A 13,466-nucleotide genomic window follows, 5' to 3' on the forward strand; every position below is an offset into this window, starting at 1 on the left:
TGGGGCAGGAAGAAGACATATACAGAGGCTTAAGTATAAAGTCAGGACCAGTATATTGGCTGCTTCCAATCACTGAACATGCCTATATGTCTGGGCCAAAAGGTCCCCTAGGTGCTTAACGTCTTTAAGGGACAGTTCTTGTTTTCCACTTTCCCCTTTCTGTGAAGCCATCCTTTTAGTATCTTTTTCAAAGTCATTTTCCCTGAATGGTTTTATTCAGACACAGACACTATTTGTATTATTCTATCCAGTCAAGGTTCAATCCACATTATTTTCTCGGAAAGGAAATAATGATCATACCTCATCCTGGACATCAAGTTCTTCTTCAATCAGCTCTGCTTCCATTAATTCAAGAGGATCTTTACAGTCCTGCATGAGAGTGATCTTGACCAAGAGAACAGAGGATATTTATTGGAACGATAATGACATCAGCCCACCCTGCTACTCCCCTGAAAATTATTTGAAGCTTTGCTGGTGCTTCTCGTCTCTAATCTCCACACCACGAAATCCTTTTCAGCTTTCTTGTTCTTTTACATTTCCCACCTCAGGATTCTTCCTCATACTACTTTTTCCACATTCAATTGTGAACATGTCAAGTCATGAACGGTCATGAATGGCCATTGTCTCGCCTCCTTCTCATCTCTCTTCCCCAGCCTCTGAAGTGTGCACCGCTTAGCGAGTCACCCTGTCTGCCTCAATGACTCAGCCATCAATTGTGTTTCTCCTTCAGCAGCTAGGCTGAGAGCACTTAGTACCCCATCGAGCACACAGTGAGTGCCCAGTGAAGGGCTTGTGACCAATGACAATAAGCCGCTCCCAGCTGAATTGGATGGAAATTAATTTTATTGCCAGTGGAAGCCACACTGTACGGACCACTCTCTGGTTGACTGTTCAGGAAAGTTCTGCTTTTTAGCAGTAGCATGCAATTTAATCTTCCACACAGAGGAAATCAATAACAATCTGGGCCTTGGTTGACGTATGAAGGGTATTTCTAAAGCAATTCCAGATGTGTATCAAGGCAAGGGTGTTGTTTCGAAGTACTTTTGAGCGACTTTTCATTTCAGAAATAAATAACCCAATTCTCTTTGCTTGGGTGGAAATGCATTAAAGACTTCTTAAGTCCCTGTGCAGATGGCCATGACGTAAAAGTCAGGGGGCAGGTAGAACCACCGCTTGAGGCTATCCTAGGATAAGCCTTGTGATGGTCACAGGGAGAGGGTCCCATCACTGCATCCACAATACCCACACATTACATTTCCTGAAGGAAAGGAAAGAACCAAAGGCCAGATTTATTGCTATCCATCTACTGGGTATGAGGCTTTGTGCTAGGCAGTGAGGGCACATAAAAGTGTAAGTTCCTGGTGTGACAGGTTGTCAGCACTGCTCAACCCTCTACTTAGTGAACCAGTGCATGTATGTATGTTTTAAGTTATATGCTATGTTATAACATATAAGTGTATGTTATAAGCCTATATGTTATAAGTGTATGTTATATGTTATGTTGTATGTTATAAGCCCTCAGTGATACTCAGGCTAACACTTGTTTGAGGCCAGAAAAAGCCATCCCAGCCACGCACTGATGGCGGACGAGGCCTCCATGATGCCAAAAGACTGAGTCTAGCCCTGGAAGGGGCACTTGTGGTTTAGCTGTTTCTGCAGCATTCCTGTCCTGAGAGCTTGAATCAGAAATAGAGTAAAAACAAATAACAAGGGGACCTGGGTGGCTCAGTGGGTTAAGCCGCTGCCTTCGGCTCAGGTCATGATCTCGGGGTCCTGGGATCGAGTCCCGCATTGGGCTCTCTGCTCAGCGGGGAGCCTGCTTCCTCCTCTCTCTCTCTCTCTCTCTCTGCCTGCCTCTCTGCCTACTTGTGATCTCTCTCAGTCAAATAAATAAATAAAATCTTTAAAAAAAAAACACACAAATAACAAAACAACCATTTTCATGCTGAGAAAGAATTTGACACCTCACTTCTAAATAGTTTTAATGTGAGGGTTTTTTTTTTTTTTTTTAATGCTTTGTATGATCCTGCTTTGTTGTTGTTATCTATGGGTTAGAGAATTTTAAGTTAGAAAATAGAAAAAGGTTTATGAGTTTTCAAAGATCAGCCTCTTGCATGTAGCTTGCTTGCTTTCTTCTCTTCTTTTTTTTCTTTTGAGATTTGTGGTTTTACTACTTTTTTTTTCTTTTATGTATTTCAGATCCACACCTTGATATTTAGTGTTAATATATCTCCCAGCAGTATTAAGCAGTCTCTCCACTAACAAGAGCTGAAAAGAATAATGCACTATTGTTTTCTAGATTAATTTTACTTCAAAGATCAGCTTCCGACCTACAATAAAAATCTACTCATCCTATTTTTAAAAAGAAGTAACCAACTGAAAATACAGTACACCGTGTCACCGAAGTAATTACTACTGTTGTTATTTTATAAGTATTTGTTTTAGTTGCCCAAGTTCATGGTCAGAGGGTCTATGAAAGAAGAGTTTCTTGGCCTAGGCCCAATGACCCAACCCACTGACCTGTCCAATGACCCAAGCTGAAATGCTTGGGTTTCTGAGGATATCAGGAGAATTGACAAAAATAGGGAGGCTCCTGGAAAACCAGGGTCTTTTCTATTTTGTTGGAAATAATTAACTCTGAGCTGATTCATGACTTTTCTTTTTTTCCCTTTTCAAAGATCACTCGTGACCTAATGGATCCTATTTAAAGACATTTACCATTGAGATTTTCCAGCTGGCTGAAAATTTAAATTGTATACACAGTTGTGCATTTGTATACCTAAATCACAGAAAATCCAAGATTCACCACCTATATTCTAAAAAGGCATCTTTATAGCTAATGTCTACTTTTATTAGTAAACCTGCACATTGTAAAACGGATATGTATCTGGTACCACCAGGTGCTTTCCTATAAACTATCGTATTTAGTTGTCCTACCGACCCAGTAAGGTCAACATTTTTACTCCCATTTTAATGATGAGAAAAGTGAGGCTCTGGGAAGTCAAGCAGGTGGCCCCAAATCCTACTAGACTGGGATTCAAACCAACATTTGTGGAATTTTTTCTCTTCACAGAAACCATCAAAGTTTAGGAAAGATACCTATGTAGAAAGGTTAAATGTTTATTTACCGTTTCTAAAATGGAATCTTGAACTTCTCGAGATTTAACCTGGTTCTGTAGATGGAGGACAGCATCATGGACGGTCAAAAAGAATATGTCCTTTCTAATGTTATCATTAAAGAAACCACACTTCTCCAGTTTTTCTATCACATGATCTTCAAAAGAAGGAAATAATGTTCAGTCTCTAGGAAAGCACGTTTTTAACATCAGCCCATACTAACTTTTGTCAGCTCCTCATTTTTTTTTTCCCTCATTTTCAAAATGTGACCCGGCTCTCAGCTGACTGACCTTCTTTTCCAGAAGAACATGGAATGGTTATACCCTAACTGGCTGGTGTGGGCAGACTGGGCTCCTGACCATCTTGTTTTTGCCAGGGCACCACCCTCGGGCTGCCAGAAGGCTGGCTGCTAATGGCTCCCGGCTATGACCTTCTCTGAAGAATTTCCTTGGCCACCAGTCTAAACCCCAACCGTGGGGCCTATAGCCCCTGACGGACTGATACGGGGATAAAAAGGATGGCCTGCTCGCCTCAGGAAGGATATCCCCGTGATGTTCTTCCTGCTGGGTGCCCCCTATGACATCAGGCTCAGGCAGACCTCTAAAACCATGTCTTCGTCCAGCCTCTTCCCTTGCCCTATCCTCTTCCATCAGCCCCTCACGAATTTCTCCTGTACACTCTCAATCACTTGCGCAAGAATCCTTATCTCAGGGCCTGCTTCTAGGGAACTCAGCCTAAGCCGTAGCATGTTTCTATATACATACACTGGTGCACAGACAGACAAAGACTCAGACCCTGGAGGATCCTCTACTTTCAAGGGATCTATGTCATCCCCATGGTAAGTTTCCCCCACTGACCCTGCACTGCTGTCAGGACATACTTTCAGATGACTGAAATACTTACCAGCTTTACTGAACAAATAGGAAATAATATCTTTGCAGATTCAAAAAATAACCCAGAGAGATTGCATAACGAGTAGAGTTTCTGTTTGCGGCACTGAAAAATTTTGGAAATCGATCGTTGTGATGGTTACACGACACTGTGACTCTACTTAATGCCGCTGACTTAATTGTATACGTCAGTGTGACTAAAATGGCAACTTTTATACTTAGACATTTCGTACCCTAATAAAACATAGTTTTTTAAAAAAAGGCTGATTTATGTACCCACATTCCAAGGCAGAGGAAAAAGCTTAGAAGAAAGTCTTAGAGGCAGATATATTTGTATATGCACTTACCTTGAAGTGATGCAAAGTACACATTTACATCAATTCTGTGAAATTCTTTGACAATCTAAAAACAAACAAAAAAAATTGTAACAGCGAATGACTTTATCTGTCCACAGTTACGGAGCATTCCATTACCTGCTCAGGAGAAATGTGAACACTTTCATGGTTAACCAGGACATCGAGGAAAGTGGATTATTAGGGGCACCTGGGTGGCTCAGTGGGTTAAAGCTTTTGCCTTCAGCTCAGGTCATGATCCCAGGGTCCTGGGATGGAGCCTCTCATCAGGCTCTCTGCTCAGCAGGGAGCTTGCTTCTTCCTCTCTCTCTCTCTGCCTGACTCTCTGCCTACTTGTGATCTCCGTCTCTCCAAATAAATAAATAAAATATTTTTTTAAAAAATTAAAAATTAAAAAAAAAAAAGAAAGTGGATTATTGGAGAAAAGTTCATTCTTGGAAAACCACAGAGGTTTTCGACCTGCAGTGATGGCAGGATTAGGGATGAGAAGACCATGTCTCCAGAGACGGCAGCAGATGTTGCCATCTGGATGGCACAGAGGGGCTTCACTGATATTTGTGGAAGAAAGGGAAGAAAATACAGGAAGCTTCCTAACACAGCCCCTGTGGATTGGAAACAAGAGTATGTGTTTCTATCTTTGAGAAGAAGACATGTAAGCATGGATATGTGGCCACTGGATGCCAAATGCAAAAACTGACCTAAAAAGTCCTCTGTATTTTGACTCTGTCATTGTCAATGTCCTGATTGTGATTTCTGTACTCTAGTATTGCAAAACGTTACTGTGGGGAGAAACTGGGTGAGGGGTACATAGGCTCTCTCTGTATTATTTCTTACAACTCCATGTGAATCTACAGTTATCTCAAAATTAAAAATTTAATGAAAAAAAATCTAGATACAGCCAAAGCAATTTTGAGAAATAAGAACAAAGCTGGAGATATCACAACCCCAGGTTTTGAGATTCACTACAAAGCTCTAGTAATCAAAACAGTCTGATATAGGCACAAAAACAGACATATTGATCAATGGAACAGGATAGAGAGCCCAGAAATAAACCCACACTTATATGGCCAATTAGCCTATGATGAAAGAGGCAAGAATACACAATGGGGAAAAGATAGTCTGTCAAACAAATGGTGTTGGGAAGACTGGATGGCTACATGCAAAAGAATGCAAGTGGGCCACTTTTTTATATCATAACACAAAAATAAACTCAAAATGGATTAAGGGCCTAAATGTGGCACCTGAAACCATAAAAATCCTAGAAGAAAATATAGGTAGTAATTTCTTTGACATCAGCCATTGAAATATTTTTCTAAATATGACTCCTCAGGCGAGGGAAACAAAAGCAAAATGTAACTATTAGGACTTTCTTAAAATAAAAAGCTTTCGCACAGCAAGGGAAACTATCAACAAAACAAAAACTGTAAACAAAACAAAACCCAAACCCAGCAACCTACTGAAAGGGAGAATGTATTCACAAATGAAATGATATATCCAATAAGGTGTTAATAGCCAAAATATATAGTTTATAGAATTCAACGCCTCCATACCCCAAATAATCTCATTAAAAATGGACGAGACCTGAATAGACACCTTCTCTAGAAGACCTATAAATGGCCAACAGACACATGAAAAGATGCTCAGCATCACTCATCATGGTAAATGCAAATCAAAACCACAATGAGGTATTACCTTGTCAGAATGGCTGGTATCAAAAAATACAAGAAGTAACAAGAGTTGGCAAAAATGTGGAGCAAAAGCAACCTTTGTGTGCTGTTGATGGGAATGTAAATTGGTGGAGGTCCTGAGGAAAACAGTATGGACCTTTCTAAAATAATTTTAAAAAGAAGTAACATATGATCCAGTAATTCCACTACTAGGTATTTATGCACTCAAAGAAAATGAAAACACTAATTCAAAAAGATATATGCATCCCTCTGTTTATTGTAGCATTACTTAAAATAGCCAAGATGTGGAAGCAACCCAAGTGTCCAACCATAGATGAATGGGTAAAGAATGAATGGGTAAAGAAGTGGTGTACACACACACACAAACACACACCAATATTACTGAGCCATGAAAAATAATGAGATCTTGCCATCTGCAACAACATGATGGACCAACAGTCACATGAAAAGATACTCAACGTCACTCATAATGCTAAGTGAAATAAGTCACAGAAAGACATACCATATGATTTCACTCACAAGTGGAATTTAAGAAACAAAACAAATGAACAAACAAAAGAGACAAACAAAAACAAAAAAACAGTCTTTTTTTTTTTTTTTTTAACCCCAGAGTCTTAAATACGGAGAACAAACTGATGGTTACCAGACAGGAAGTGGGTGGGGGATGGGTGAAATAGGTGAAGGAGATGAAAAGTACACTTATCGTGATGAGACTGAGTGATGTATAGAATTTTTGAATCATTATATTGTTTATCCAAAACTAATATAACACTGTATGTTAATTATACTTTAGTAGAGTTGCCTGCGTGGCTCAGTCGGCTAAGCATCTACCTTTGGCTCAGGTCATGATCCCAGGGTCCTGGGATCAAGCCCTGCATCACACTCCCTGCTCAGCAGGGAGCCTGCTTCTTCCTCTGCCTCCACCTGCTGCTTTGCCTACTTGTGTTCTTTCTCTCTCTGTCAAATAAATAAATAAAATCTTTTTTTAAAATTATGCTTCAATAAAAATATACAAATTAGTAAAAATTAAAAACAAAAAAACAAGACACAAGACCTATGGGCAATAATAAAATAGAACGTGACATTTCTGGGGGGAAAAAATCAAGACCTTTACGCAAGTATAATGTTTGGAGATCTCATAATTGCCCTTAAAGCATTTGAAAGAACCACTGGTTAGGTGTGGAAACTATCCTGGCATTAAATAAGTTCTGACTCTCCCCAAAAGCAGTTCATTAAACCCTTGGACTAACACAATCTACAATGGATCTGAGCCGCAGTTGAGTGAAATGCACAAGGCAGAACAAGATTTATGTCTTCATTTCCGTTCTCAAATGGTTATTATACTAGCCAGGTTTTCCAAAATAGCTGGAATAGAACCTGCCAGCATATTCCTGAACTCTTCTGCCTAGTAGAATAATCACTTTTCTACCTCACCAGCCCAGGACTCACCCCGTAGAATCATCACTTGCTCTTGCCCAGGTAGCCAGGAAGCCCCGATTAAGCTTCCAGTTAGGATTAAACTCCAGTTAGGGGTCATTGCCATACTTTTTAAATAGACTTAAAAATTTTTTTAATTTTAATTCCAGTGTAGTTAACTACAGTGTTGTGTTAGTCTCAGGGTTACAATGTAGGGATTCAGCAGTTCCCTGTATTACCCAATGTTCATCATGATTACGTGTACTCTTAATCCCCTTCACCCACCGGGGTCATTTCCATGTATTACATCTGATTGTCGGTGCCTGGAACCTGTTTTTAACCCCGACCCTCTTTTTTTTTTTTTTTTAAGATTTTATTTATTTATTTGACAGAGAGAGATCACAGTAGGAGAGAGGAAGGGAAGAGATCATAGGGAGAGAGGAAGGGAAGCAGGCCCCCTGCTGAGCAGAGAGCCCGATGCGGGACTCGATCCCAGGACCCTGAGATCATGACCTGAGCCGAAGGCAGCGGCTTAACCCACTGAGCCACCCAGGCGCCCCAAACCCCGACCCTCTTAATACCTATCTGAAACTTCACCTAAATTTAACATCTAGCCACATTGACACACTGGTTAGTCTGTGTGTGGGGGCGCTTCATACAGTTGGTTAAATGTTTGCTTAATGTTTGCCTTACCCTCTAGACTGTTTAGTCCCCCCAGGATAGGGGCTGCGGTGGCTTTATCGTGTCTCTCTTATGCCTGGCGAGCACTTGGCAAATATTAGGCACTCCACAATTATTTGCTTGAGCCTGCATAACTGGTTTCTGACACCATGAAAGTTTCTGTCCCACATGCTCCTCAACTCTTGCTTTGATGTCTTAGATAACCGACCTGCTTCCTGTTCTAACCTCTTAATGACACCTGCTTTTCCAGTCCTACCATGTTCTCTGGGGGTCCTTACCCTGCTGTTGTTTGTGTTACAAATAAAAACATAACACTTGACACAAACAGTTATCCATTTTTCCTCCTTCTAATATCTTATCTTCTATGTACTCCAAGAAAAAGAAAACTTAATAAATATATTTCCTAAGATACTCTTCTAAACTACCTCTTTATACACAATACCTATATAATATATATTATATATGTAGCTAATAAAATAAACTACATATATAATATATATATATATATATGCCTATTTAATCCTCATAACAAACCTTGTGAAGTAGGTACCATCATTACCCCCATACTGCAGATGAAGAAACTGAGGTACAGATAGATTAAGTGACTTGTCCATGGTCACACCACTAGTAAGTAGTAGACCCGGGATTCAAAACACCACCCCCCTGCCCCCCGTCTGGCCACACAGCCCATACTTTCAAATATTATACTCTATTGCAAAAGCATTCCTCTACAAAAACTACAGATCCAACAATTGTCCCTTTGTAAGACCAGGTGTCCCTTACCCTGTTACTACTGCCCAAGCTCCAGATCTATAAACCAAAGCACCAAAACCTTACCATTCGCAGGGATCTCACTCCAACAACATCCAAGAAAGACACAGCTCCACAGTCAAGCACGAGGCTATGGATTGGCACTTTGGGAACATTCACTTTGACTGGAAGCTCAGAGTTCCAATCCACTTGAATCTCTATTTCCTTGGTTGGGATATCAAGGTCTTCTGGATCTTCAATATCTTCATCAGGCTCAAAAGCATTATTCGATGAACCAGCATCCCTTATAATGCCATTCTAAACAAAGAAAACACTGCCAGCTTCAGTGCCAAACACTGGGAGACATCTTTCAAAGATTCAACTCCATTTACTTAAAAGTCCTATACACTTTTCCTTGGCAAGCAAAACATCAAAGGGATGAACTCTTAAGGAATGAGATTTACCTCAGTCCAAACTGTGATGTTCCCTAGGAAGAAAAATGGAAGAGCAGAGCAGCCAGGAAACTCTTGATTTCTGGAAGATTGTGGAACTTGGCCAAGAGATACATAGGCAGGAGAGTCTGAATAAAAGGTAATAGATCTAAAAGTTTATGAACTTAACTGTCTTCTACTGTGAGCAATTTTCTGGCATTGAATTAGCACTAATTTTGTTCCCTTCAGTAAAAATAAGGTTTATTTATCGATGGGGGGAAAAAAAAAATCAAACCTTCTGTTTCCAGAGAGGTCTGCTGATTTTTAAATTCTCTCCCATTTCCTCTTGCCTACAAGAACAACATTACTGTCTCCTTGTACATATCTGGGTACCAAAGGGAATAAATCTAATTTTAACTATCTAACTGCTTTCATTTTCCTCTGAGCAGGGAAAGAATTTAACAGGGAAAAGAAAAATGTCGCCTCACCTTTGTTGCTCTTAATTGTCCTTTTTTGATGAGTTTCTGTATTTTCCTCAGTGCTTTCAGCCTCTTATTATATACTCTAATGGCATCAAATCCAACCTTTGGGAAAAAATGTCAAATTACTTAAAATGTCTGGTTCCTAATGCTCGTTAATGGCAATTGTTATCTGGGAAGGTTGTTTCTCAAGTACTATTATTCCTTTTTTTTTTTTTTTTTTTTTTTTTTTTTTTTTTTTTTAATTTTTTATTTTTTATAAACATATATTTTTTATATACATATATTTTTATCCCCAGGTCTGTGAATCACCAGGTTTACACACTTCACAGCACTCACCAAATCACATACCCTCCCCAATGTCCATAATCCCACCCCCTTCTCCCCAACCCCCTCCCCCCGGCAACCCTCAGTTTGTTTTGTGAGATTAAGAGTCACTTACTTGAATACATCCTGTTGAAAAAGAAATTCTAAGATCTGGTGGCAGTCGCCCCATCAACCCTCCCCCACCTACCCAGAGACTCAGGAAAGACAGTCTCATATTAAAGGCTCTACACTGGTAAAAACAGAACAACAACAAAAAACAACCAAAAACAGTGAAGAAAAACCTCTTTAGCTTTAAGCCTATGTTAACAAAGGTCCTTGACCTCACAGAGCCTTTATGTTATTGCAAAATCACAGAGGACCATTCCTGTGAAACAGTTTGCTCTGGACCCCACTCAGGGAGACTTAGCATCAGAGCTAAGCATTCAAGACCACAGTTGGCACGGCATTCAAGACCACAGTTTCCTGCTGACATATTTCACTTACACTTTTTGCCCTTTATTCCAACTGGGCAAATACCTCCCAACCCAAAGATGTGTACATACCTTGGACTCTCAGCTCACAGGGTTCCCAAACACCTGACATAACCACTCTTCTGCCCAACTGTCACACCCAGCCTGGTCCATCCAACTTGCAGGGATTGCTCCCTTCTGGAAACTTCCTCACATGTACTGTGTATACTACTTATTTGGAACTCAAATTCCGCCTGGAGACATCTCTGCTGTTTTTGTCTTCCATAGTTATTGCTACCTGGATTTTAACACATACGGTATTATTGGTATTTTCCTATCCTCCAATAGACTGTAACTTACTTGGATGTTATAATTCTTAAAGCCCCATACAGATGGAATAGGGTGTAGGACCTTAGCCCAGTTTGAGCCAATAAATACCTATAGAATGAAGGAAGTCTCAAAGGAGGTTAGAAACCAAATTTCTAGGGATAAAATACTCACTGTGGACTTGATACATTTTTTAAAACCATCAACGTTGCCATAAAAAATAGGACTAGAAAATCTAAGAATCTTCACTCCTTCAAGTTCTTCAATCTAGCATTAAAAAAAAAAAAAAAAGCGTGAGGTTAATAATAATCTTGGGCTTCAAACATTTGATTCAATTTCTGGCTTTTTGGGCCACCTGGGGGGCTTAGTCAGTGGAGCCTCTGATTCTTGGTTTCAGCTCAGGCCATGATCACAGGGGTCCTGGGATGGAGTCCACTCTTCTTGGACTCCATGCTCAGCCCAGAGTCTACTTATCCCCCTCCCTCCCCCTTTGCTCCCCCTCCCCCACCTCTTGCTCTCTCTCTCTCTCTCTCTCTCTCTTTCTCTCTCAAATAAATAAAAAAATTCTAGCTTCTCCACTAGGAGGGGAGTTTCAGTTGTTCAAAGGAGCTAGGCAGCAGCACCCACCTCTACCTGAATAGGGGCTTCCCCCAGTTAGAGGCCACAGGTTATTAAAACTGGAGGGGCGCCTGGGTGGCTCAATTGTTAAGTGTCTTTAACTTAGGTCATGATCCCAGGGTCCTGGGATCAAGCCCCACGCAGGGCTCCCTGCTCAGCACAACCTGGTTCTCCCTCTCCTACTCCCCCTGCTTGTGTTCCCTTTCTCACTGTCTCTCTCTGTCCAATAAATAAAATCTTTAAAAGTAAAAATAAAACCACTGGTATTTTACAGTCTCACAGAAGGTCAAGTTAGGAAGGGCCTCCATAAGCAATGATGCACCCTCTGATTTCCAGATGGAGAAACTGAGGCTGAGAACAGTGACATGATTATTTTTCAGTGACACTATTTTTAGCAATAATTTTGCCTCAAGTTCATACCACTCCCTGCCCACTTTGTTCTTTGGCTACTATTCTTTAAAAGGAAAAAAAAAGTAGCAAACAAGGGGATTTGCAAGAACTGAGGCCTGTGATATCATCTGCTTGTTCTTGCCCTGACACAGAGTGGCCAGACCAAAAAAAAGCTTACAGAATCCTAGATTTTTCCAGTCTTTAGGAATCCTAGCAATTTCAGTTCAGTCCCTGAGAGGAGCAAGTAGGAGCTGGGAGGCTGAGTGACACACGGTGTCACTCTCCCCAGGGTGGAGCCTTGAACTGCAAACTCCCAAATTCAGCCCATGAGCCAGAAGATTCTCTACCATCATGTTTAGCTCTGGGCAGCACTTGGCTCAACATAACTGAGAAAGAATGTGGAAATAAGTTAAGTAGCAGCTAATGGAATTCCAGGGTCAGTGTCCAAAATTTTCTTCCTCTGCTTTTTGCCCTGGTGACCACTAAGCTAGTTTGTTTGCAGGGACAGAAGTCCATCCGTGGGATTTGTTTTTTTTTCCATTTCCGGTATCATATATTGTTTCTTCCAAGATTAGAGCAACATGTCAAAGAAGGTTCCTTGTGACGAGAACTTAAAAGTCTCCGGTTAGAATTAAATGAAGATAACCTTATGGGGATTTCAGGTAATTTCATAGAGGATAAAGATTACATAGCAGAGGAATAGAATTTTGTGGAAACTTCCTGCAATCCTCAAATTGGCTATTTTAAGAGATTTCTCTTACAATGGCTTTACATGAATAGGACCTTCACACTAGCATGGGCACAATTCATCCAAGTCATGCATATCAGAAGGCACATTGGGTCAAAGTTTTCACAACAACCCCCCGCCTCCGTGGACTTCTAGACATTCCTGGCAGAAGTGTCCCCCCTTAACTACCTTGTACCTGATACACTAAAAGAGAAATAAGCTGGCCCTGAAAATCCAGGCTAGAAAACCCAAATCCAGCAAATGTCTCACAAAGGCACTTACATTTTTGTAACTCTTGGTACTTTTGTAAATGTCTGTGCTAGGAACGCTTCCCAGGCCATTCCATGAGGGACTAAGAGAAGAAAAATCAGGTCAGGATTTTTTGGAACAGGCCTCCTTTGGAATAAAACATTAGAAGAAATAACCGATAGGAAAGAGCCCATCGTTCTGGTGTTTGGAGCCTGTGTCTTCATTACAGATGACATCTTCCTACAGCCAGCTCTGCTCCGAAATGAACGGCTGGTGTTTGCGTGGGCCCTGGGTGGAGGAGGACTTCCCTGAGGGCTGAGAGAAGTCGTGAGCAGCCCTCTTCCGTGTGTATTACACTTCAGAGGACAAACAAAGAGCTTTCACACATGGTAAATTTTCTCTAAGTGCCACTATTCTTCTGGAAGATCAGCGGTCCTATCTTCATTTTTATGGGAAAGCTGAGGGTCAGGTAAGTCAAAAAGGCCCTGGAGGTAAGGGGCAGCATCTACATTTGACCCAGGGGTCCTCACAGCCTAGCACAACACCTGGAACTTACTCATGAGGTATAGCAACT

The 13,466-nt window shown here is 40.8% G+C and overlaps 1 protein-coding gene across 1 annotated transcript in view; it reads right to left on the reverse strand.

The window, feature by feature from the left end:
• Window positions 1-13,466, reverse strand: part of SLC26A4 (solute carrier family 26 member 4) — a 50,717-nt gene that overhangs the window by 5,211 nt on the left and 32,040 nt on the right. The window contains exons 14-20 of the mRNA XM_059170805.1: window positions 12,926-12,995; window positions 11,083-11,175; window positions 9,815-9,910; window positions 8,983-9,213; window positions 4,355-4,409; window positions 3,129-3,274; window positions 301-384 (exon numbers count right to left, since the gene is read on the reverse strand). Of these exons, the coding sequence (XP_059026788.1) occupies window positions 301-384; window positions 3,129-3,274; window positions 4,355-4,409; window positions 8,983-9,213; window positions 9,815-9,910; window positions 11,083-11,175; window positions 12,926-12,995 (775 nt within the window). The remainder of the gene's footprint in view (window positions 1-300; window positions 385-3,128; window positions 3,275-4,354; window positions 4,410-8,982; window positions 9,214-9,814; window positions 9,911-11,082; window positions 11,176-12,925; window positions 12,996-13,466) is intronic.

This window comes from Mustela lutreola, chromosome 4, assembly GCF_030435805.1.
Source record: "Mustela lutreola isolate mMusLut2 chromosome 4, mMusLut2.pri, whole genome shotgun sequence".
Classification (NCBI taxonomy): Eukaryota; Metazoa; Chordata; class Mammalia; order Carnivora; family Mustelidae; genus Mustela; species Mustela lutreola.